We start from the raw sequence: 24,109 nt of genomic DNA, 5'->3' as shown, positions 1-24,109 counted from the left end.
GGCCCTCCGCCTCTGGGCAGGGGGTGGCGCCCACTCAGGGCCCCTCCAGCCTGGCCTCATGGCCCTGTGCAGAGACCCCTCTGCCCCCAAAGCCCCCACAAGCCAGCTGAGCCTTCACTGAAAGACACAACATGATCACTTTAATGTCTTTGCGAAGGAGACCCCCTAAGACACTGGCAGGTGGGCTCAACGGGCAAGTTAAGTGTCCAGACGTGACCCCTGCAGCCCCATCTCCATTCAGCAGTGTCCACATGCCCTGGGCCAGGGAGAAGGCTGGCCATGGGGGCTAGGCTGGGAGCAGGGGCCCCTCTTCCAGTAGCATCTAGTTGCTGGGTGACAGCTAGTCTTCCAGAGGGCAGCCAGGAGCTGGGGGCCCTGAGCTCTGTCCACTGCGTGCACAGGGGCTCTAGAACTCAGTCATCTTCTTGTGGGTGTCTGCTTTCCTCTGCTCGCGCTGCAGGCCTGCCTCCTGGGCCTGGAGCTGTCCCAACTCCCGCTGGGCTCCCATCAGCCTCTCCTGCAGCTGGGCTGCCGTCACACTGTGCCTAGACAGGAGCCTGCCGTTCAGCATGGGCTGCTGGGCCACCGGCACGAAGCCCCACAGTGCATCCATCCTCCTCCAGGCATCAGACCCTCCTCAGACAGCCCCCACCCTCGGTCAGAGCAATCTCCCGCGTGGGAACTGTGGGCTGAAGGCACTGCCACCCTGGGGTACACCCTCTGCCCTGGGTTCAGCCCCACACGTACCGGCCGGTGTTTCGGGCGAGGGCCTTCTGGATGCCCTGGATGTCCCGCTGGGTTTGCTCGATCTTCTTCTCAGTCTGGAAGAGCTGCAGGCTCAGGGCCCGCTTGGCACTCTTGCTGGCATGGTATATTTCCTTGCCGCTCCTCCTCCCTGGGGGGGCCCCCTTAGCCTCCAGGGCCCCAGGGGCCCGGCACTGCAGCTTTTCGTTCAGAAAGTCAAACACACTATGAGGGGGAGGACGCCCACCCCTGCTCCCCCGGCATCTCGGGGGCCTCCGGGTTCCAGGCGTGCTGCCCTTGGTCCTCTCCTGCAGGATCTCTGCGCACTGGTCCAGCGACTTCCCTCGAGGAAGCACCACAGCATGGATGGGCTCCACCCGGCCCTCTGCATGCCGGCCCAAACCTGGGGGCACAAAGGACTAGCGCTGTTGCTGCTGGACCTGAGCGGGGCTGTAGCCGCCCCCTCCCCTCCCCAGGGCAGCACACACTCACCCTTGCCAAACTCGTAGCCCATCTTGGCCAGGAGTCTGGAGCCAATGCCCCGTGTGTGCACCTCCCAGCCAGCAAAAGCGGAGCTGCAGGTCCCGTGGTCGGCAGCACTGGGTTCCACCACTGCAGGAAACAGGGCAGTGGCTCAGCCCCACTGGACATGGAGCACCCTGGGCTCTCCATGTTAGCCCAAGAGCTCAGCTCTGGCCCAGGGCTGTGATGCCCAGCACCTCAGGCTCTCCATCGATTGCTCAGACCTGTCGTTGGCACGTGACTCTAAGGCCGAGCACTGGCAGAGTGGGGCAGAGTCTGCTGCATCCCTCCCCACACCTCAACGCCACCCCCGAGGTCACATGGCAGCCCTCCCCCCTGGAGCCCTCCCCTGACCCACCTTCTCAGGCGGTGAGCTCCCCTCCTCCCCTGGTAGAAAGTCACCACCCACTTCATGGCTCAGTCCTCCCCGCCGCCCCCGTGGACACAGGGGTTCAGAAACTACCAACTCACAGAAGAGATTCCACAAGAATATCTCCTCTCTACATCCTAACTGACCCCTCGGGAGGGCTGGACACCTCCAGCTATTCCTGAAACTCTCCTGTCCCTGGCTGTCCGGACCCAGCCTCCCCTCTATCCACCAGACACTCGGCCCCTGGGGAGACCACTGGAAGGAGCTGCTCCTGCCTGCACTCCACGCCCCACCGGCCCCGTCTTACACGCTGACTTGCGTGTCAGCCCTGCCTCGGCACACACCGCTTCGGCATGCAGGGTGTGGAGTTGTAACCCTCACATGTGCTCCCTGAAGACAAGGGCCAGGTCTCTGCCTCTGTGGGTCTCAGAACCTGCCCCCCAGCCTGCACACGCTCTGTCATCTCCCCCACCTGCTCAGGCATGAGTGCCCCCTCTGCTGAGCACAGCCCACCTCCCTGCAGCCACACTGTCCAACGGGTCCGATGGTCACAGGCCCTGCCAGCCGGAAGCCTCGCAGGTCGACTGCTGCCAATGCTTCCCCTTCCTGGCTTCTGAGACCCTGACCTGCTGCCGTACCTCTGGCATAGCTTGGGTCATCCGCGTCGCCACTGTCGGAGTCCGAGGACCCTGCGGGGTCCGTGCGCAGTGGGGGCAGGATGCCGTCCCCCTCCACCACGGCCTCCTTCAGCAGCAGTGAGTCAAACCTGACTGTGTAGTAGCCGTTATCCACATCTGGAGGCAGGGGACAAAAAGGCAGGCCAGGTCAATGGCCTCAACAGGTGGTAGGAACCACACTGAGTGTTGGAAGGAAGGTGGGACCGAGGTTGAGGGTGGCCTCGCTCCACCTGGGCATGCAACGGGGCTCTCCAGTAAGAGCCCTGTCTGAGAGGCCTGTGGGCAGCCTCACCGGTTATCCGAGCCGGGTACCAGAGGCCGTCCTGCTGCTTGGCCAGACACGCAGAGCCGGCCTGGAGGCAGCTCAGGTCTGGGTCCTGGAAGGGGCGCAGCTCGTCCACAGAGACCACTTGCCCATGGGAGAACCTGCCAAGACAACCACAGGGGAAAGGGGCTCAGACACAGCGCACTAGGGGCAAGTGAACCCAGGAGAACCAAGTCCACCTGCCTGGGCACTGCCGTGAAGGGAGGGAGAGACGGGAAACAAACGGACACACACACGCGCATGGACGCGAGTACACACATACATCCCCGCACACAAACACAGGCAGGTGTATGCAAGACGCACACTCTCTCCTTTGCAGGATGGATCTGCCCCCTGAGGACAAGATGCTTTGCACTACTCTCCAGCTTTCTGGGCTAGAGTAACGACGTGGTGGGCAGACACCCATGGGACTAAAGCTCCCCATCACCTCTCCACCAGACAGGAGGCCCTGACACTAACAGATAATCAAGGCAGGTGTGTGTGTGTGTGTGTGTGTGTGTGAGCTCACAGGACTGGTCCTTCCCAAACCAAGTGGGAGAACACAGTTGTAACAGCAATGTCCTGACCTTTAGATTTCAGTGAACCAGTGAGATTAAAACCAAAACCGAGAGAGGGAGAGGAGGGGGGAAGAAGGCGAAGAAAGAGGAAGAAATGTGGGGACAAAGGACTACAAGCTTCAACTCTGCCAAATAAAGGCATGAAAGACTAACCACATATCCACTCTACTGTGCCAGCATTTCAAAGAGGAAACTGTTTTAACCCTACAAGAGCAATCAAGGACTTGCATTCACCCCGCGACGCAGAGACAATGCAGCCGTGGCAAGTCCTTCCAGGCGGAAATTGGTGGTGGCACAGGGGACAGAAGACAGGTTCCACCCTCTCACAGGTGGACAAAGATGGCCTCAGACACCTCCCCTGGCAAGATTGCGGGCAGTTCCTTCTGCTCCCTGTCCTCAGGCCCTCAGGACGCTGCCAATGACCAAGCAGCAGCAGCATCTGCAAGACTGGGCCCCAGACGCACTGCAGTGGTGACTCTGCTTGAAGATCCTTGTTCAACCAAGGAGCAACACAATGTGTTCACAAGGGGAGGCCAACACCCAGGACTGAGGTCAGCCAAATACCCACTTCAACACTCCCACAGACGCACGCCTCCACAGACATGCATGCCCACACGTGCCCCCACAGACACCCCCAGACATGTACCCCCCAGACATGCGTGCCCCTGCACACACACATCCCCCTCACGCCTGCACCCCACACACATATCCCCCAAACACGTGCACCCCACGGACACGTGCGCCCACACACATCCCCAGACATGTGCACCCCCAGACACGCGTGCCCCCACAAGCCCCCACAGACACACCCCACAGACAAGCAAGCACCAGACACATGCCCCCCCCATGCCCCAACACACACACCCCAGACACGCACACGCCCCCACAGACACATGCACCCCCACAGACATACGCCCCCACAGACACCACCAATTAAAATTTCTCTGCAGGAATCTTCAGTGATAACAGAAGCCTGAAAATTTGGTATACTCCTTAACCTGGGAAAGCACGTCTAAGAAATGATTCTAGAAAAATAATAATGAAAGTACGCAAAGATTTGGTTCAAAGGATGTTAACCAAATACCAAAAGACTTGGAAATAACCTAAATTTCTAACCATGGGGTGTAGTTAATGGCATATCCATAAAATGAATTTAAAACTAAGACAATGGGCAAATTGATCAATGGAATGAAAAAGAGCACCCGGGAAGAGCACCATGCACACAAAAAACTTCCTATGTGACAGAGAAAATACTACAAACAAGTGAGGAAAGGACAGACTACTGGTTTCATAAGCAAAAGATTAGAAACTGGTTTCCTGGGCGCCTGGGTGGCTCAGTTGGTTAAGCAACTGCCTTCGGCTCAGGTCATGATCCTGGAGTCCCGGGATCGAGTCCCGCATCGGGCTCCCTGCTCGGCAGGGAGCCTGCTTCTCCCCCTGACCCTCCCCACTCTCATGCTCTCTCTATCTCATTCTCTCTCTCAAATAAATAAATAAAATCTTTAAAAAAAAAAGAAACTGGTTTCCTGTGTTAAAAACCCCAACTCAATCACCTACCGCACAACATTCACAGAAATGCATTCCAAAATACACAAATCTTGAACCTCAAAACAAGTATTTAGAACTATAAAGAAGGTTCTGAGTTAGAGCTGTGGCCAAGTACAGGAAAACAAGGCTAAAACTGAGCAAAGTGGTCCAAACTCACAGCTTCAGAACTCTGGAAATGGAACGAAACAGACAACACGTTGGTTAGTCATTATTTTTGAAAAAGTGCCCAACTTTGGGACAGAACGGGAGGTGGGAATGTCTGCAGCCTTCACAGTGGGGGAAGCTTCCTGCTTGCCCTCGGGGGGAAGTACGGCAGTGGTGAGACCCAGGGCTCTGGTGGCTTGTGGGCCCAGCTGGAGTGGGCCCTGCTGTTAACAGGGGGTATTTAGCAAGTACCTAACAGGTACTTCAGGACCAGAAAATTAAACGACCACGTAAGAGCTCCACCCTCCAAACACCCCTGCTTCTCCAGGAAACATTGTGCATGCATCGGGAGCTCCAAGAGATGCAGGGTCAAGTGAAAGTCAAGAGAGATGGGGGGCTGGCTGAACTTGGAATGTGCCCCCCAGCACACAAAGATTGATTGACCGATGGGGAGAAGACTTTTGGGAAAGACTGTTTGAGAATAACCTCTGCCTAAATCATTGGCTGGCCGCTAAGCCATACAGACACAGAAGTGACTCCTAAAAAGCCAGGCTAAAAAGTAAATATGAATTTAAAGATCTGAGTAGAGATACCAGAAGCTGCATGTTATGAGGGGGAACAGACTTCGTAATTTAGGTCCAGAAAACATACCAAGATAAAGCGAAATACTGAGGAAAATGATTCAGAGTTGCTGTATTATCTGAAATGTACAGTTTTCAATAAAAACTTAGGAGACAGGCAAACAGTAAAGTGTGACCCACACTTAGGAAGAAAACTGTTGATAGAATCTGAGTGGGCCCAAATGTTGAATCTTGCAAAGACCTCAAAGCACATAGTCTAAGTATGTTCAAAGAACTAAACGAAAATATAATGACAATGATTCAGGGAACAGTGAATCTTAAAACATACATAGAAAATATATAAATGAATAAAGTGGAAATTCCAGAGTTGAAGTCAGTAACTGAAACGAACAACTCACTAGATGGAACATTTCTGGTTTCCAGTCTGGTGTGTAAGAAGCTGGGAAGTTGCCACTTTGTTCTAACCACAGGTAAAAAGCTGAACAAAATGAAAAAAATCACTAACTCTTCTTAGATCCATAAGAGAAGAAAGGTCACAGGGCAAACTGCTATGCCAAATTTGGAGAGACCAATAGGCAGACATCGAGAATCACAACTTACCAGCACAGTAAGCCCCCGGCAGGAACCACTGCAGGACCCAGTGCTAGAAGGGCGACCCTGACTGTGACTGAGGGCTGCTTGGTGGCTCGGTATGGACAAGTCTGGGGGCTCTCACACTTTTTTTTAAGGCTTTATTTCTTTATTTGAGAGAGAGACAGAGAGAGACAGAGAGGGAAAGAGAGAGAGGACAAGCAGGGGGAGGAGCAGAGGGAGAAGCAGACTCCCCGCTGAACTCGATCCCAGGACCCTGAGATCATGACCTGAGCCGAAGGCAGATGCTTCACCGACTGAGCCACCCAGGTGGCCCAGGGCCCTCATACTTCTGTGAATTTTAGTCCAGGAGCTCTACCAGGTTCTCCAAGTGAATACTGCAGGGGGAGGGGCAAAGGAACCATCTTGAAATACCTCAGAGCACTCTACTCTGTTCTTCTTAACAAGGCCTGTCCTCAGGGGAAGCTGTTTAACTGGAGCCTAATCTGATGGCGTTTTATCAGAACCTAGTTGAACTGGGGGTTAGAGAAACACCCAAATCCAGCCCAGTCCAGCCATCCTGTGCCATCTAAGTGGGGTGTGTGCATGACTGAGAAGTCCACGTGCAGTTCATAATCCAGGGGCAGAGGTTCACTAAAAGCCTGTGATCTCATCGGAGGGCTGCAGAATGCTTCCTGTCTCACATCTTACCACCATGTTACTAAAGGCCCATTTACAAGTACAGTTCCTTTAACCCAAAAACAAAGAAAATCCTGAAAGCAGCAAAAGAGAAGGCCCTCTTCATGTACAAGTGTTCCTCAATAAGGTTAACTGCCTTCTCATCAGAAGCTATGGGGGCCAGAAGGCAGTGGGATGACATATTTAAAGTCCTGAAAGGAAAAAACAAACCCTGTCAACCAAGAATTCTATATCTGCCAAAACTATCCTTTGAAAGAGAAATGAAGACATTCCCATATAAATAAAAGCAGAGGGAGTTCATTGCTCATATACCTGCCCTACAAGGAATGCTAAAGGGAGTCCTTCAGACTGAAACAAAAAGACACCAGACCATAACTCAAGCCATAAGAACCCTGATAAAAACAACTACATAGGTAAATATAAAAGCCAGTATTATTATTCCTTTTTTTGGGGAGGGTTTGCAACTCATCTTTTTTCCTCTACGTGATTTAAAAGACAAATGCATGAAACGATACTCATAAATCTGTATTTCTAGGCACACGAGTACAAAGATGTAATTTGTAACAGTAAGAACATGGGGGGGTGGACTGTATGGTAGAGTTTCTGTATACTATTGAAGCTAAACTGACATTATTCAAACTAGATTGTTATGTTAATTACAATCCAGAGGGTTTCATTAAAAAAAAAATAACAAAAATATGTCAAAAAAAATCAAAGAGAATCAAAGTGATAGAGTGGAAAAAACAAACACCAAAAAAAGCAATAATGAAGAAACTGAGAAACAAATGACATAAGGCCTACAGAAAACAAATAATGGGGTACCCGGCTGGCTCAGTTGTAGAGCGTGCGACTCTTGATCTTGTGAGTTCGAGCCCCACATTGGGTGTAGAAATTAGTTAAAAATAAAATCTGGGGTGCCTGGGTGGCTCAATCGTTAAACGTCTGCCTTCAGCTCAGGTCGTGATCCCAGGGTCCTGGGATCGAGCCCCATATCGGGCTTCCTGCTCAGGGAGAAGCCTGCTCCTCCCTCTCCCACTCCCCCTGCTTATGTTCCTGCTCTTGCTATCTCTCTTTGTGAAATAAATAAAATATAAAAAAAAGAAATCTTAAAAAAAAAAAATAAGATAACTGAGGTCAGTCTTCATCAGTAACTACTTTAAATGCAAGCAGAGTACATAAACTCTAATTAAAAGACAACTGGAAGGATGGATAAAAAGGACCAAATTCTATGCTATCTATAAGAGACTCATTTTGGGGCCCAAAGACAACAATACATTAAAAGTTACTATATACGTCTTTCATACAAATGTTGTAACATGAACTTTTGAAAAGTTGGGGATACTTGTATAGAAAATCAGAATCTCAATAGATTGAAATTTGTCAAATTGAAATTTGTCAAATATATTGAAATCCATGAGTACATAGCATATTAGAAATATTTTTTTAAAGCTAATTTATTACCTTCTCAGGATGAAAGAGAACCAATTCATTATCTTGGAAACGAAGTAAATAAAACAGAAAAATCTAGCATTTATCCTGCATTTTTATATGAACTGTTCCTCTGGGTAGCCAAATCACAGATGGGGGAAAGCATCTCTTTATGGCTAGTAAATGAAAATGAACAGACAGACAGATTTCTACTTTGCAGTTCCCACTGCATCAGTGCATTAGGCTCTGATCACCAATGGCATCCAGGGCTGCTACCATCACAACAGAAAAACCAGACACCAAGAATGTCTTGATGAAAGAACAGCACCTAGAGTCTGGCCAAAGAGGGTGAACCTGAATGTGCTCAGCTCCCTCGATCCAGCTGCCAGCTTGCAGAGGAACGTGCTGGACCAGTGGTGTTCAATGATGGGCCAAAGGGCCCAGTCCTTCAGCAAACTGTGAGGCCAGGAGAGGCAGGAAGAAGGGTGTGGACAGCCAGATTCAGACACAGCAGCTTAGTGAACAAGATTATACCACAATGTTCATACCACAGTTACACCTGAGTGACAAGCTGGAACAAACACAAGGAGGAGACCAGAATAAAGGTCCGGAATAGTGGCCGTTTTTGGAGTTGGGAGCAGACTGCATTTGGTTTGAGATGCATGGAGTGGCTTTGGGGGTGGTTGGCAAATTTGCAGTGGTGAGCTGAGTGGTGACCGCTGGGAGGTTACAGTAATCCCTATACTATGTCCTTACTTCCCACATCTGATTTTATTCTATAGCAAGGTAAAAAGTTAACATCTACTGTGAGCTTACAACATGTAAGGTACTGTTCTAAATTTTTTGCACATATTAATGCATTCCATTCTCCCAACAACTACGAAAGACAATTCTCACTTCTGTTTTACAGATAAGGAAACTGGAATACAGAAATTAGGTTATAACAAATGTAAGAAAAGATGCTACATCTCATTAGGATTCAAGGAAAAACAAATTCAATCATGATACCATTTTCCCAGCTTTCAGTAGGCAGGAATCTGCAAGTCGGATAATATTACCACAGGCAATTATAGAGAGAACTAAGGACTAGGAACCGTACTTCATATGGAAACGGAAACTCTGCACATGCTCTCTACATGGGTTAGGTACTAGGGAAATTTCCGGCAGGTACATAAGAAGACACGTACTAAGATGTTCACAGCAAGTTGTTTGTAAAAAAAAAAAACAAAACAAAACTGGAAAACATCAGAAAGAACAGAATAAATAAAATGTGGCATATTCGTGAGGGAAAAAACATAGCAGTTAAAATGAACTAAATAGCTCTGCAGATAACATCGATGTCTCTCACAAACACCCATAGTGAAAAAGGCAGGCTGCAAAATGAACCATACTGTATGATACCACTTGTTTTAAAAATAACACAAGTATGTATTCTTTGTATATACACTCATGTCTGTGAAGAGCTAATATTTGCTAAAGGGAAACTGAGTTGTGATCACAGCCTCCCAGGATGGGGAGGGGCTGTGACAGACTGGGGAGTCAAAGGCATTTCAATGTTATCTATTTTGTTTTGTTTTTAAAAACGTAAAGCAGGGGTGCCTGGGTGGCTCAGTCAGTTGGGCATCCGAGTCTTGGTTTCAGTTCAGGTCAAGGTCTCAGGGTCAGGCTCCGCGCTCAGCAGGGAGTCAGCTTGACACACTCTCTCTCCCTCTCCTTCTGCCCCTCCCCACCCCACACATGCACATTCTCTCTCACAAATAAATAAATCTTTAAAAAAATAAATAGGGGCGCCTGGGTGGCTCAGTCGTTGGGCGTCTGCCTTCAGCTCAGGTCATGATCCCAGGGTCCTGGGATTGAGCCCGCGTCGGGCTCCCTGCTTTGCAGGAAGCCTGTTTCTCCCTCTCCCGCTCCCCCTGCTTGTGTTCCTGCTCTCGCTCTCTCTCTGTCAAATGAATAAATAAAATCTTTAAAAACAAAACATAAATAAATAAATAAATAAAATAAAAATGCAAAGCAAATGCCCGATAATGGCTCATCAGTCCGGCGGTGGCGAGTGGGCATTGTAGGCTGCATCAGTTGGGCCTAAAGCTAACAGAGCACGCAGCATGGGGCGGCTCAGCAGTTGGGAGCCGTCTCAGAGCTGGCCTGCCCCTGGTGCAGGCTCGCATGCTGCCCCTCTGAGCCAGGCAACCTTAGCCATAGGTGGGCCCACCTCTCGGAGTTGCTGCACAGATGAGTTAATACGTGTCCAACTCCAGGAGCAGTGCCTGGCCCAGAGAACGGCACAGGGATGTGTCACCCAGGGCGGAGAGGTACCCCAGAGATGCTAATGGCAGAAAAGACAAGAGAGGTTACTGCTCTGTTCTTTGACCACGTTGTTCACCAGCATGTGGATAGGTCCGCTTTGTGAAAACTCATCAAGTACGTTTACGATTTATGCACTTTCTGTGTAAACAGGACACTTCAATGAAACAGGGAAAAAAAGAAGTGCGGAAAAACGTGTCAAACACCACTCTGGACCCAGCAACAGTCTATAAAGAAAGACGACGACCAAAGAACTAGAGATAGTTTCCCTGGAATATTGACAAAAAAGGAAAATTATCTACCACACATTTCGGTAAATGTTCCTTCCAAAGATAAAGTAAAAAGGAGCAAGAGCAAAGTTATGCACTTACAAAAAAAAGACACTGACTGTTGCAACAATTGCGGAAATCTCAATTTGAACAAAACATTACTGCTAAATTTGTAAGGGGCGTGTTCTTAAGTATTTATAGACAAAAGAAAAACCCCAGTAATTTCTAAAACTTGCTTTACAATAGTCCAGGGAAACAAAAGTAAGACAAGAGCCCAACGGAGCCTGGTAAGGGGTGGTCCCCGATAAAGCCGGGTATCGGGTATAGACAGGGCGCCGCGCTCTCCAGTTCCGTGACAAAGTCTACTTACAAGTTCTACCCTGAAAAATGGATCTAGTGATGGGTGGGGGGCATCCTCTGGCTCAAGAAAATCCAGTGAACATTCGACCGAGGACGACGCTGTGAGGAGCCACCAGCCCCCAGAGCTCTCTCCTGGTCAGACCCACGACGCCCCTGAGCCTGCGGGCGAGTCCTCGCGCCCCTGCACGCCCCGGGGAGTTACCTGCAGTTCTCCTGGAAGCGGCACTTTCCCTCCAGGAAGAACGGGCAGGGCTTCAGGGACTTGTGAGTGGGGTAGAGGTACAGCACCCGGACGCCCGTGGAGCCATCGTCGGCCTCTTCCGTGCCCACAATCATGGCGTTGTGGTACTCCAGGGTGCCCCAGGAGCTGTAGTAGGGCGCGTTCACCTTCCTCCCACTCCAGTCCTCCTCCGCGTCCTCCCCCTCGTCCTCCTCCTGCCCAGGCCCGCTGGGGGCTGGCTTTGCCTCTGGCTCAGGGGCGGTCTCCAGCTCTGCCCCGCGGGCTACAGGCCCCCCCACGCCTTCAGCAACGGCCTCCTGGAAAGCCAGGTACTCAGCATCGTCCTGGGCCGGGGGCTCTCCACCCAGGGCGGCCAGCCCCTTGCTCTTCCTGACCGACACCAGGCTGGCCTCGGTGAGCTCGATGAGCTCCTTCAGGTGCCCCTGCAGCTGGCGCAGGTCGGCCAGCTCGGAGGGGTCCAGGCCGGCACCCAGCGCCAGCTCCACCTGCTGCAGCTGGGCGTCGTAGGTCTGCAGCGCGGCCTGCAGGCTCTCCTCGTCCATCCTGAGAGGGCGGAAGGCGGGGCGGGCCCCTGGGTCCTCAGCGGGAGGCGCGGGAGCCAGAGCTGCAGGGAGGAGAAGCCGCTGAGCCCGGCTCGGCCGCCCTCATCGCCAGGCCTCCTCCGCGGGGCTGACAGCCAGCCCTGCGCGGCAGCCGCGCTCAGCGCTCCTCGCAACAGCCCGCGGAGCCGGCGCGGTGCTCCCTCCCGTTGGAGGGCCGGGAAAGGGCCGGGGGGTCTCGGACCCGCCGCTGGCCCACAGCCTCAGCTCCCTGCCCTCCGCCCCGCCGCCCTTCCCCTCCGGCTCCGCTCCGGCCGCGGCCTCCCCGCCCCGGCCCGTCTCCGCTCGACCTGTCACCTCGGGCCCCGGCCCCGTCGCCCAGATCGCGCCCCCGCGCCCGGGCCGGGCCCCTCCTCCGCGCGGGCCCCCGGCTGCCGCCATGGAGACCCCGCCGGCCTCACCGGCTACGGCGGCCGGCGCCCCCGCTTCCGCCCGCGCAGCCCACCGGCACCTCCTCCCGAGCGCCGCCGCCGCCGCCGCCGCCGCCGGAAGTGCCTCGCGCGGGGAGCGCCGGGACGCGGCGCGCGGGGAGCGCCGGGACGGCTCCGCCCCCCGCGGGCGGCCGGCCTGCGTCCCATCGGGCGCCGCGCGGGGTCGGCGCGGGGTCGGCGCGGGGTCGGCGGGGTCAGGAGCGCGGCGGCTCCGCGGCCCGGACGGGCGCAGGTGGGCCGCGGGGCCAGTCGCCGCCTCCCGGGCGGGTGGGGCCGAGCCGCGGGCCCGAGGGCGCGGCGGGGGCCTGCGGACGGGGCTCCGCCGTGACACCCGCTGTCCGGCCGGGCGCCGGGAGCCCGGGCGGCTCCCGCCGTGGTCGGTCCGCGCCACCCGCCGGCCGCACGGCCTCTCGGGGCCGCCGCCTCGCCGCCCCCACGCAGCCCCGCGTCGGAAAGCCGCCGGGGGCTCCCGTCGGGAGCTTGCCGGGCGTCTGCTGGGGGGGCTGGGGGGGCCCGGCCAGGGGCGCCGCCGAGCCCGGGGAAGCCTGACGTCTGGGCCGGGGCGGGGGGCGGGGATCGGGACCTGCTCCGCCTCCGGGAAGCTGAGTGCGCGGGGCGGGGCGGGGTGCGGTGGGGGTGAGGGCGGGGAGCCGGGCGGAGGGCAGCCCGGGGAGGAGTTGGGGCGGGCCTGGGGCCCCGTCCCCTCCCCCGGGCTGAGCGCGAAGCCGGGTCGGCCCGCGACGCGTGTCTCCCGGCGCACAGGGCAGGATGTATACGCTGCTGTCGGGCCTGTACAAGTACATGTTCCGGAAGGACGAGTACTGCATTCTGATCCTGGGCCTGGACAATGCCGGCAAGACGGTTGGTGCTTGTTCCTGGTCCCCACCCCTCCGAGGGCTCTCGGGGTCCACGCCCCTCGCTGCGTGCTTCATGTCCGCACAGAATCCCAACCCCGCTGAAGGCTGCGGGCCAGTCCCCGTCTGCTGCCGTAGAAAAGACCCGAGGAGGGATGTTTTGGAAACAGGCTTGGAAGGATCCGGGCCTCACCTACTGTGTGTCCGTCTCTTCTCAGACGTTCCTGGAGCAGTCAAAAACTCGCTTTAACAAGAACTACAAGGGGATGAGTTTGTCCAAGATCACTACCACCGTGGGTCTGAACAGTAAGGCGGTCCCTCAGGGCTGTGGGTTGTGGGGCCGACCCCACAGGCCAGCAGGCAGATGGTCAGCAGCCCCCGTGGGCCCCGCAATCCGGGAGCCCCAGCGCGGCTCGTCCCTCTCCCGGAGCCGGGGGTGGCGCGTCAGAGACCAGGGCCCCGGCGTCACCCGTCCTTCTCTCTCCCCAGTCGGCACTGTGGACGTGGGGAAGGCTCGCCTCATGTTCTGGGACTTAGGGGGCCAAGAAGAGCTGCAGTCTCTGTGGGACAAGGTAAGAGAGTCGCCACACATGGTCCCCGGCCATGCGCTGCCATTTTTCTCTAGGTGACACTCCTCCGCCCGTCCTCCTCTTCCTCAGAAGGCTGCAGATTCCCTTTGTTTCTTTCCCGTCAGCAGCTCTGTTCTTTAGGTTCCCCGTAGTTCTAGTCCAGGTCCCACGTCCTTCTTGGAAGAGCAAGGACACACTTGGTTTCTTTTGACTCAGAGATTTTACTGCTAATCACCACAGGACAAGACAGAAGATGGCCGAGAGACAGATGTGGGGAAGGGACAATGCCTGCGGGATGCTCAGCCTCACCACTGGGGCCTGAGTCTCCATGGCTGGGCCCCCTTCCTCTGCCTTAGGACTTGCCTTCTGTGGTGGCCTCTGACCCATCAGGGGAGGGTGTCCTCAGAGGCCTATAGCCGCTGCGTCCTCCCTGACATAGGTTCGGGGCACTTCTGGGACCCCAGTGTGATGCTCTTCCCCCCAGGCACTCCGACAGTGTGGTCATTTTCAGCTCGGCTGGTGCCTGGCCCTGTGGTCCAGCAGTGAGGTGGACAGGCCTAGCCTCTGCCTCAGGCAGCCCCCTCCTGGTGGAATTGGTGCAGCCCAACACTGGGGGCACAGATGGGCCTGTCCCAACACTGGCAGTGCTGGTTCGCTTGCCCCGATTCTGGAGGCGCAGGAGTGCTCACCCTGACGCTTACTGGTTGTGAGTGTGTTCAGAACTGAGCGTCCAGGTCCTGAGTTTGGTCTGACTGCAGCAGCTGGGGCCCAGTCACCTCTTCGCTGTCTGCCTCTAAAACGTCTGCTGTGGTTTCTGTCTGGTGGCTAGAAGGTCACCAACAGATTCTCTGGCCATTTAGGTTGGGCTGAGGCAGAGCGAAGCCAGGGCCTGCTTTTCTGAACCAAGACCCATGTGGGGAGGGAAATAGGACCGGACATTCTGTCACAGACCAGGGTCTCAGGAGCAGATGCTAAGATGGAGGTTGGGGTGCAGGATGTGTGTTGAGGACCAGCTCCTGAGAGGGGAGCTGGGAGAACGTGGGACTGGGCAGGGGGAAGGGTCAGGTCAGCTCAAGTGGGTGGCCCAGCAAGGACCCCTGGAGGAGAATTGCTCCTCACAGCTGCCCCACATCAGGCCAAGCTGGCGAGGATTCGTAACCGCCTGGTCCATCACCACGGTGGGCTGCCTTGGTCATCTGTGATTTGGGGAGGGGGCTCTTGGTGGGTTCAAGCACATCATGCAGGAGCCAACGGGTTCGTCCCCTGTATCCACTGGGCGCACTGCCCGCCGCTTGTACCCACAGCTCTGCCTGGGGCACGGCTTCTCCAGGGCTGCGTCCTCCACCCTAGCTACCACGCCTGCCGGTGGTGTGGCTCGTCACAGGAGTCTGAACCCCTGGTTGCTGAGCCCCACTTCTCTGCCTGACCTCTGGGTTCCTCATGAGCTTCTCGGCCCCCCATGGAGCGGGCCCCCTGCCTCTGCTGTTGGGGTCAGTTATCCCTGCCAGGGCGGGGTCTCTGCTGGTCCCCGAACCCACGGTGTCCAGCATGGCCAGCAGGCAGCCAGGGTTTGTGACTCAGCAGGTTTCTTGCCCAGTCTTTGGTAAAGGGGTGCCTTGGTGGTGACCATGCCCCCAACCCTTTAGGGCCCAGAGCTGTGAGGAGGGGCAGCAGAGCCCCCTGTGGGTCAGCAGGAGGGATGGGAAGTAGAGCTCCTGCTTCCTCCCCTGTTCCCAGATGCTGCGTCCTGGGGCCTGGCCGCCTGCACAGTCTGGCACCGGGATGCTGTGTTGGGCTTGCTATCGTTTTGTCCTGGGCGGATGACCGGTGGGCCTTCCCTGTGTCCACTGCCTCCACCCAGGCTGTGGGCTGCTGCCCAGGGGTCTGTCCACATACCAGCCCTGGGCCACAGCTTCCCACACAGAGGAGACTGGTGGACTACTGTGCCTGCCACAGGGGGCGCTGCTGGCCTCTGTTCCTCCAGGCCACACCTGAAAGATGTCCAGTGCGTGGCCACGGGTCATGCTGCCTTGGGGTCAGGGCAGCCTGCTGTGCCCTCAGTCCTGCTCACACTCAGCCCCACATGTCCAGTTCCCGTTGCTTTCACCACTGCCGAGCCATCACCTAACCACCCGTCTGCCTGGGCCGGGTCACACACTGCAGGGGTTGTGAGGTGATCCTCTCCCTGGGCTTGCTGCCAGCCCCATGCAGCGGCCCTTCCTGCCATGGACACCTCTGCTGTTGGGTCAGTCAGAGCACCTGCAGCAGCAACCCCCCCCCCCATCACCCAGCGTGTAGGCTAGGGGAATTGCTGTGGGGGTGACTTGGCGGCCTGCAGAACCCGGATGGCCACCTGGGTTGGGCTTCCTTCTCTGCAGCAAGCACAGATACAAAGCCTGTCTCGCATGGGGGGTGAGAGCTTTCAGCATGCCCTGGTTACACCCCGAGAATTCCCCAGAGCTGTTAGGCCTGTTCCTCTCCAGGGTCTTCGTTCACCAGCTGCTGGCTTGTCCTGCCTCTTGTCACGTCATGTGTAACGTGGGTGTCCCAGGTTTCTGGGCTCTCATGACAGCTGGGGCAAAGATGTTGCTGTCTGCTTAGCAGATGCGGGCACTTCAGTCTTCGTTTCTGATTGGGGTAGATGGCAGACTCACCAAATCTGTGGCTGCATCCCCCATCCCCACACTCCAGGGGCCCATCCCTCACAGGCCCCACTTGGTGCATCTTTCCAGTTTTGTCTGCACAGAACTCTTCCCCAGGCCCTGGGCTCTGGCACCATTGCCGTGTGCATGCCCAGGGCTGACCGCTGTCCTGGCCCCAGTCCAGCCCTCAGAGCTCCATGTTGCTGGCCTGGTCCTTAGCCCGGCCTCTCCCCTTGGTGGTCTTTGCGACTTACCAGTGGTATAGTCACCAGGCTTGCTGTCCACATTGGCATGTGGTTTGGTTAGTGTCCTCTTTCCCCTTCCAGAACTGTGTGGGGGCCAGCTTGGTTTGGGCTCCAGCTCCCAAGTCCTCTCCTTCTCCAGCCACCATTGGGCCAGCAGTCATGGGCGGTTTTCAGGAGCAGGTGCTGAAGTGGAGTTTGGGGGCACAGCACCTTGGAAGTGGACAGAGGGTGGTGGCCACCCCCTGCCCAAGGTCAGCAGGCCCTCCCTGAAGGAATCTAGAGCTGCATCGCCACTCCGCCCTACCTTCCCACTCCCTAAAGGCACCCCAGCAGGGCCTTCCAGTTGGGGAGGGGTGGCCCAGTGCCTGTGGCCCAGCACCCCCTTTCTTCCCTTCCCCAGTACTATGCAGAGTGCCACGGCGTCATCTACGTCATCGATTCCACGGATGAGGAGAGGCTTTCAGAGTCCAAGCGAGCGTTTGGTGCGTACAGCCTGGCGAGGGCCGGGAGGGGCTGGGGAATGGCCAGGTCCGGTGTGGAGCACACCTTGGCTGGAGGTCGGGCCCACAGCAGGCAGATGGGGCCGTGGCCAAGAGTGAGATGCAAACTTGTAGAGAGGTGGGCAGGCCTCGGCAGTCAGAGGCAGGTGAAGGGTGCTCACTGCTGTCTTTCTGCGCACCCCAGAGAAGATGGTCACGAGTGAGGCGCTGGACGGTGTCCCCATCCTGGTGCTGGCCAACAAGCAGGACGTTGAGGTGAGCCTCTCATCCCAGCATCCCCGCCCTGTGGTCCCCAGAGTAAGCGTACCCCATCGCCAGGAGTTGGGGGACAGGGTGCCTGCCTGCCCTGGAAACTCCAAACCATGTGTGTCCCAGGTGCACAGAGCCCTCCCAGGTGCAGGCTTCTCTCCACAGGAGGGCAGGTGTGGCCTGTCCTTCTGCCCCTGGTGTGGCTGGAGGTGTGGTGGGGAGACCCAGTGCACAAAGGGATCCCAGGGTGGGAGCCCGCTCCAACCTTGGCCGGTCTGCCCCCCTTGGGATTGCTTCAGCTGGGCAGTGGCTGCGCCGTGGCAGGCTGCTGGGTGGGGGGGGCTCTGCAGGGCAGTGGCTGCGCCGTGGCAGTCTGCTCAGGGGGGGGCTCTGCGGGGGAGTGAGTGGCTGCGCCGTGGCAGTCTGCTGAGTGGGGGGGGCTGTGCGCGGCAGTAGCTGCGCCGTGGCAGTCTGCAGGGGTGGAGGCTCTGCGGGGCCCGTTTCTGCAGCACGTGTGCCCTCGGGTCAGAGGCGCTGGAGGTCACTTCGTCTGGTCTGCCCCTCACTTCCTGTGGACCGTCGGTGCTACCTCTTTCCTCTCTCTGAGACCACTCGTCGCAGGAGCCCTCTAGGCAGAGAAGCCCTGAGCCCAGCCCCTCACCACCAAGACCGTGTCCTGCCCCAGGGGCCAGGGCGTTTCCTGCAGTGCCTGGGACCCTGCTCCTCACTGCTTCGCCTTCCCCCAGACTTGCCTCTCGATCCCTGACATCAAGACTGCGTTCAGCGACTGCACCTCCAAGATCGGCAGGCGCGACTGCCTGACCCAGGCCTGCTCGGCCCTCACGGGGTGAGTGGGGCTCTTGCCCCGGGGGCTGGGGGCCCCAGCTGGCCCCCCCTCACGCCTGCTGTCTCCACAGCAAAGGGGTGCGCGAGGGCATCGAGTGGATGGTGAAGTGCGTCGTGCGGAACGTGCACCGGCCACCACGGCAGAGGGACATCACGTAGGCGTGGCTGGTGCCCACGGGTGCCCACGACATCCCTGAGTGCCAGAGGAGTGCTCCTGCCAGCTCCCCGCTGCCAGTCCCGGGGGTTGGGTTTGCTTGGCTCTCGGTTCTTCATATGCTTTGTTTTTTCTTTAAGACAAACTTTTCCCTGTGTCCATACAAGTGTAGGTATCGGGAGGCTTCTGCTGAGGGGAGTCGGGGCAGCAGGGCCCCCACACGACCCCTGCCGGGCCTGCTGGGGTGAGGTCTCCCTTTGCAGCTGCTGCCTCAGCAGCCCTGCCTGCCTTTCCCAGGGAGTCCTGTCTGGAAACGGGCTTCCCTGGAGCTGCTCTGTGCAGGCCCCCATGGGGGAGGCTCTTGGGGTCATGACTGTCCTCGGTCTCCGTGGAGATGGGCTGGTGTCCTCTTGAGGGAGGGAGACCCGGCCCCCTTTGCTGGAGGCCAGCAGAGCCCTGGGTTCTGGGCCCTCAGGATGGGGCACGGGAGATCGTCCACTGGGCTGACATCCCCAGCAGGAGGGGAAGGAGCGAGCGTCTCCCTCTCTGAGTGTCTGTGGCCGATCTGGGACAGCCAGTTGCCCACACTGGGGGTGGGGGTGCACGGTGGGGGCGTTGGGAAGGTGGGCGGGGTTCCCGTGGAGCCCAGGTTGGTGCTGTGCTGGGCCTTCATTCCCAGCTGGGGGGGAGGGACAAGCTGTCTCGAAACCCGCTTCCGGGCCTGTGCCTGGCAACAGGGCCCCCTCCCCGGGTGAGACTGGTCCTGGGGACCCTCCCGACATGGCCCCGCTGGAGCTGGCAACAGCTACTGGCTGGGGTGTGTCCAGGATGGCGGTCCAAGTCGCTGCTGGCCATCGCCCCTCCAGGAACCCGACCTTGGATTGTGGACTCCTGGCTGTCTGGGCACAGTGACCATGGCACAAGGGGCCCCCAAGGCTGGAGCTGTGACCTACCTGGGCACCGCCTTCCTGCTTCGGCAGGAATGGCTGAGCCAGAGCCGGGCACCTGGTGGCTTCCTGTCTGAGGTCCGGGCCCTGGTGGGACCCTGGGAGGGGTTGCTGAGAAAGGCTGAGTCAGGGCTGGGGGTGGGGAGGCAGCTGCAGGTGAGGTGACTCATGGGGATCACGCACGGGGCTCCAGGGCCCATGGGGCGGGCTGGGAGTCCCCCAGGCTGCTCGGGAGCCGTCCAGCCCTTCTCTGAGTCTGCCTGAGGGGAAAAGCCTTGTTTCCCAGAAAAGGGGTGGGACGCACCCAGCCTGGGGGAGGTCCTTGGCCCTTCCGGTCCTGGGAAGTCCTGGGAAATCCCCTGAGTGCTGGGACTGGGTGGGGCTCACTTGGAGGGGCAGGGTCAGGGTGAGGGGGCAGGGTCTCCTGGCGGCGCAGGGCACAGGCCTCTGCTGCCGGGTCCGAGCTGGGTCCTGTTCCGCAGCAAGAGCCCCTAGACTTGGTGTGACCCTCCCTCCACGCTGTCGTAGCCACAGAGCGTGACTTAGGGGTCATGGAGCGAGTCAGGGACGTCCGTGGTGTCCACAGCTGGAAGGGACGCACCTGCTACCCGCTGGCGTCTCTAACGATCTCTCCCATCGAGGGTCTGTCCCACTTGGGGTGACCAGGCAGAGGAAACGTGGGGAGCTTGAGGGCCCACCCGGGAGGGTGTCCCCACCAGATGTGCCCACTGTGCACTCCGGAGATACACACGGTTTCACACAACCCATTTTACAAAACGGCTTTATAAAAAATAAACTTTGTTAGTGCAACAGGAGCCTAGTCGGTCAGTTGAGGTTACTTTGGTGCTATGGGGGTGACGCCCATGTGGGGCCAAAGCTTGGGAGCAGAATAAACGGGGGGCAGGGCGCTCAGTGCACCCAGAAGCGTGTGCGGACACTGCGCTCCAGCCCAGGCAGCCTGGCCTCCCGCAGCGCCCCCAGCAGCCGCGCCCCCAGCGCCCCAGCCTGTGCGCCCTGGAGCTCCGCAAGCAGCTGCCGCAGCTTGCGCTGCAGGTCCGCGCGGCCCTCCCTCGGCGCCACCAGACCTTGGGCCTCTGGGCCCGCCAAGGCCTGCCACAGCCGCAGGAGCCTCTTGGAGGATATGTCCTGGAAAGCCACGAAGTCAATGACGGCGCGCTCGCACTCCTCAGCCCCTGCGGGAGGGTCAGGGTGCAGTGATCGAGGCCTCCGTCTGCCCCAGGGGGACACCCAGGAGAGCAGTCCCTGCCCCGTGGGTTCAGGGCAGAGGTGGAAGGCCAGGCCAGCAAGGAGGTGCGGGAGTGCTGGGGGACAGGCACGGGGCTGGGAGAGGCCAGGGGCCCCAGGGTGCAGGGGTGAGATGCCACGTCACTGCTGTGTGACCTCCAGAAAGCGGTTTAGACTCCCTGGGACTCCGTTTCCCCCGGGGGGAGGAGAGCACCACCTGCCAGCGCCGAAACCACAGAGCGATCACTGGTGCCACCGCAGAGGCCAGCTAAATGTTCCGTGCTCCAGGGCGGCGCTCGCCCCGCTCCCCTGGCCCCTTCCCCCCACTCACCTGGCTCCCCTGGCGCCGCGGTGCTGAGCGGGAAGCCCGTGCAGCTCGTGCACAGGGCATCGTGGGAGGAGGAGCCCGGCACGTTGAGGACCAGGCCCAGGGCCGTGCAGTTGCGGTGGGCCTGGCACTGCTCGGAGCTGGAGCTGCTGGCCGAGAAGGTGCCGGGGGGACACGGCTGGCACTGCGTGTTCCGGCTGGGGGTGCCTGGGGACGACACGGGGAGGAAGGGGTCAGGGGGAGCTGGGGTGCTGTCCCCGGCGGCGGCCGACGTCCCAGGCCCTAGCCACCGGCCCCGCCGCCCACCGCGACCCCCGGCCCACCGGGGACGGCCACGCCGGTGCCGGGCGGGCAAGGGGCGTGCTCCAGGCAGAAGCCGGCGTGCGCGAAGAAGCCGGGGCGGCAGCGGCAGGCGCGGTTGTGGGTGGCCTCGCAGGGCCGCGCCTCCTCCTCGCGCTCCCCGCAGATGACGTTGCAGTAGCGACAGCGCTCCAGGTAGTTCCAGAACTGGGTGTAGTGACGTGGAGGGCACGCCCCGCACATGGTGGGGGTGTCCCGGCCGCAGGGCCGCCGCACGAAGGTGCCTGGGGGGCACTGGCTGCACAGCAGCCACTCCCGCGTCTCCGCGTCCCGCCACGGGTAGGTGAGCGCGCCGGCCGCGCCCGCCCCCGCGCCCCCCGCGCCCGCCGCGCCCGCCGCCAGGGCCAGCAGCAGGGTGGGCAGCGCGCTCGGCCGGGTCTGGGGCGCTGCGCCCCGCCTCTCCAGTGTCCACATGGCTCTCACTGGGGCAGCGGCTCGCTCTCCGCGGGGCCCAGCGGCAGGGACACCAGGACGCTGCGCCCAGGCACCGGCAGCCCCGCCCTCAGCCGCTGCCACCCCACTCCGACTTGGGCAGCGGCGGCGGCCTATATGGGCTGGCCTTGCCACGCCCCTGGGGAGGGCTCACCACCTCCGGGGGGCCACACTCCCAGCCGGTTCTCTGCAGCGTCACCACCGCGCGGCCCCTCCCTCACCGGGAAGCCCCCTCCCCCTCCCCCGTCTGGCGCTGGCCTGCTTGAGCGCGGAGTCCAGGGATCCGGCCGGTGAGGGCGCCCCCCCTGCACCAGGACCGGCAGCGGGGGTGCTGGGACGTGGGGACGTCCCAAGCGCTGCTCCCCTCGGGTGTCCCGCATCTTCCCAGCCCGCTGGGCGGACACAGCGCTCGGCAGGCCCTTGCATGGACAGGGTGGGAGGGGGACCCCCACTCAGACACCCACATCTTCCTCCCCAGCACCCTCAAGCCCCTCCGCCAAGCCCCGATACAGTGTCAGCAACTTTATTAGACAGCCGGTCACCTGATCAAAAGCAGGTCCACAGCCCACACACAGGTCCCGCCGTGGAGGGAGCAGAGGGCCCCCCACCTTCCAGTCCTGAGCTCCTGACGCTCCATCCACAAGCCGGCGGCCAAGGGAAGCGAGCCAACCCACCCAGACCCTAAGGTGGCTTCGGGGCATCTAGGCGGGCGCAGACCCCGCCGGGAGACCCGTGTCCACACGGTGTCATTCTGCCCCAGTGTCTCCACGCTCACTGGGGCTCTGGCCAGAAGACCTGCGTGATGCTCTGCTTCCTGGCGGGGGCGTGGCAGGCCGGGCATGTTCTAGAAGCCTGTGGAGACAGGGAGTGCTGCACGGGCGCCACCGCCCACCCCTCCCCAGCCCACCAGCTGGGGGACTGCTGACGCGCGTGTCCACAGGCCCCGTGGCCAACCTGCAGGAGCTGGCGCCAGCAGGCCCGGCAGCGCTGCAAGTCGCAGGAGGGGCACTGGAAGGGGACCGTGTCCTCCGCCCTGCAGCCAGGGCACGCCAAGCCTGCTGGGAGGGGGCCACCGTGAGCACGCTGCAGCTCGTCCGCCCCGCGGCCACCACTGCCCCTGGCCCCTCTCGAGACCGACCCCACTCGGACGGGGCGTGCCTGCGGGCGGCGCGGGGGTGCTGGCTGGGAGCCCCGCCATCCCCAGCCTGCCTCTGAGCAAGGAAGGCCGACAGCTTGCTCTGGGCCCTCCGGGGTGTCTCTTGCTGGGGGGGCCCTGGAGACAGAGGGGCGAGTCTGACGGGGCGGGCGGCTGGGGCTTCTCTGCCTGCCGGACTGAGTGGGGCTCGGGGGACGCTGGATTACCTGGCCTGGAAGCACCGTGGGCGAGGTCAGGGGGCACAGTGGGGCTCCCCTCCTGGGGGCCTGGAGGCCCAGTACCTGCGCTCCGGGCAGCCGGGCCCATCAGGTCTATGCACGTCTGCCGGAAACGCTGCTTGTGGTGGGGTCGCAAGAACATGCCAAACCCTGTGGGGGGAGAGTCAGGCTCAGCCCTGCCCCCAGTCCCTCCCAGCCCCTCACCCCGCCAAGTCCCCTCTGTGGCCACTTGCTCTGCAATAGGGGCAGGTCCTCAGGCCTTGAGGTTGTGAGTGCGGCCACCACGGCCACCACCCTCTCGAAGTCATCGTCCTGTTTGTAGGTGGTCAGTGCCGCCAGGAGCTGGCTGCAGCCTGCGGACCCCAGGGCCTTTCGGACATCCGCCAAGTAGGCGCTCACGGCAGGCTGGCCTTGCTTCTCTGCGCTGGGGGCTCTACACCCCTCCTTGGGACAGCTGCCAGGGTCTCCTGGTGAGGAGGTAACAGGTCTTGGACCACGCCAGGGGTCTGGGGGCCCAGAGAGCTCCATGGGCATCCTGGGAACCCCTTCACACCAGCCGCCTCCCTCGCTCTGGAGGTGCAGAACCAGAAGAGCCCCCCGCCGCCCCGCCCCCCCGAGACTCCTCCCCGCCAGGGGTCTTCAGCTATTTCTGGTTCAGGGACGGGTACCTGCAGGGGCTGGCCCGGAGACCAGGTGGGGTCTGCCTTGGTTCAGGTGCTGTCCGGGGTCCAGCTGCCTGGCTGCACCCTGGGACAGGGTCAGCTTTGAGTCCCACTCCTTCCCTCCTGAAGGAACATGGACACACGAAGAGCTATTCAGCTGGTCCCCAAGGGTCTGGAGTGCTCCCTGGGGAGAAGGCAGGTCTATCCAAGGGGAGACTGAGACCACAACCCTCCTCAGACCACAGCAGGGAGACTGAGACTTGCACCCAGGGGGATGGCATGGAGACACCCCAGTGGACACCAAGCCCAGAAAGGAGAGGGGTGACTCTCAGG

General features: G+C 59.3%; 3 protein-coding genes across 7 annotated transcripts in view; 1 reads left to right on the top strand and 2 right to left on the bottom strand.

Moving 5' to 3' along the window:
• Window positions 1-118: 118 nt before the first annotated feature.
• On the bottom strand, window positions 119-12,524 carry ZGPAT (zinc finger CCCH-type and G-patch domain containing). 4 transcript variants are annotated; one of them, XM_045886137.3, is made up of 7 exons: window positions 12,390-12,524; window positions 11,301-11,943; window positions 2,606-2,739; window positions 2,275-2,430; window positions 1,237-1,356; window positions 748-1,147; window positions 119-545 (listed from the first exon to the last, which is right to left on the bottom strand). In XM_045886137.3, the coding sequence occupies exons 1-7, from the start codon at window positions 12,514-12,516 to the stop codon at window positions 407-409; spliced, it is 1,719 nt and encodes a 572-aa protein (XP_045742093.2). In that variant the 5' UTR covers window positions 12,517-12,524; the 3' UTR covers window positions 119-406. The 4 variants fall into 4 exon arrangements, with proteins under 4 accessions (XP_045742093.2, XP_064429542.1, XP_054366170.1 ...); XM_064573472.1 differs by having other exon boundaries at window positions 12,229-12,472; XM_054510195.2 differs by having other exon boundaries at window positions 12,236-12,472.
• ARFRP1 (ADP ribosylation factor related protein 1) lies at window positions 12,470-18,594 on the top strand. 2 transcript variants are annotated; one of them, XM_054510197.2, is made up of 9 exons: window positions 12,470-12,601; window positions 13,132-13,230; window positions 13,442-13,529; window positions 13,713-13,795; window positions 16,761-16,930; window positions 17,080-17,161; window positions 17,364-17,434; window positions 18,175-18,275; window positions 18,346-18,594. In XM_054510197.2, the coding sequence occupies exons 2-8, from the start codon at window positions 13,138-13,140 to the stop codon at window positions 18,248-18,250; spliced, it is 663 nt and encodes a 220-aa protein (XP_054366172.2). In that variant the 5' UTR covers window positions 12,470-12,601; window positions 13,132-13,137; the 3' UTR covers window positions 18,251-18,275; window positions 18,346-18,594. The 2 variants fall into 2 exon arrangements, with proteins under 2 accessions (XP_054366172.2, XP_045742097.1); XM_045886141.3 differs by lacking the exon at window positions 16,761-16,930.
• A 1,545-nt stretch (window positions 18,595-20,139) lies between these two features.
• RTEL1 (regulator of telomere elongation helicase 1) overlaps window positions 20,140-24,109 on the bottom strand; it is a 29,929-nt gene continuing 25,959 nt past the window's right edge. The window contains 8 exon segments of the mRNA XM_054510192.2: window positions 20,140-20,568; window positions 20,952-21,730; window positions 22,516-22,592; window positions 22,695-22,873; window positions 22,876-23,013; window positions 23,103-23,264; window positions 23,348-23,581; window positions 23,783-23,899. Coding sequence (XP_054366167.2) covers window positions 20,285-20,568; window positions 20,952-21,730; window positions 22,516-22,592; window positions 22,695-22,873; window positions 22,876-23,013; window positions 23,103-23,264; window positions 23,348-23,581; window positions 23,783-23,899 — 1,970 coding nt within the window. The 3' untranslated portion in view covers window positions 20,140-20,284.

Source organism: Mirounga angustirostris, unplaced genomic scaffold, assembly GCF_029215605.1.
Source record: "Mirounga angustirostris isolate CCGP_5_RB_7025 unplaced genomic scaffold, mMirAng1.0.hap1 SCAF_10, whole genome shotgun sequence".
Lineage (NCBI taxonomy): Eukaryota > Metazoa > Chordata > Mammalia > Carnivora > Phocidae > Mirounga > Mirounga angustirostris.
This window is presented reverse-complemented; position numbering and strand designations above follow the sequence as displayed.

Coding starts and splice junctions, on each gene's coding strand:
- ZGPAT (XM_045886137.3), bottom strand. CDS start 12,516: ATGGGACGCAGGCCGGCCGCCCGCGGGGGGCGGAGCCGTCCCGGCGCT. Junction 2,740..11,300: donor CGCTTCCAGGAGAACTGCAG/GTAACTCCCCGG, acceptor TTGTCTTGGCAG/GTTCTCCCATGGGCAAGTGG. Junction 1,357..2,274: donor TGACCCAAGCTATGCCAGAG/GTACGGCAGCAG, acceptor TGTTTCCTGCAG/TGGTGGAACCCAGTGCTGCC.
- ARFRP1 (XM_054510197.2), top strand. CDS start 13,138: ATGTATACGCTGCTGTCGGGCCTGTACAAGTACATGTTCCGGAAGGAC. Junction 13,231..13,441: donor TGGACAATGCCGGCAAGACG/GTTGGTGCTTGT, acceptor GTCTCTTCTCAG/ACGTTCCTGGAGCAGTCAAA. Junction 13,796..16,760: donor TGCAGTCTCTGTGGGACAAG/GTAAGAGAGTCG, acceptor TTCCCCTTCCAG/AACTGTGTGGGGGCCAGCTT.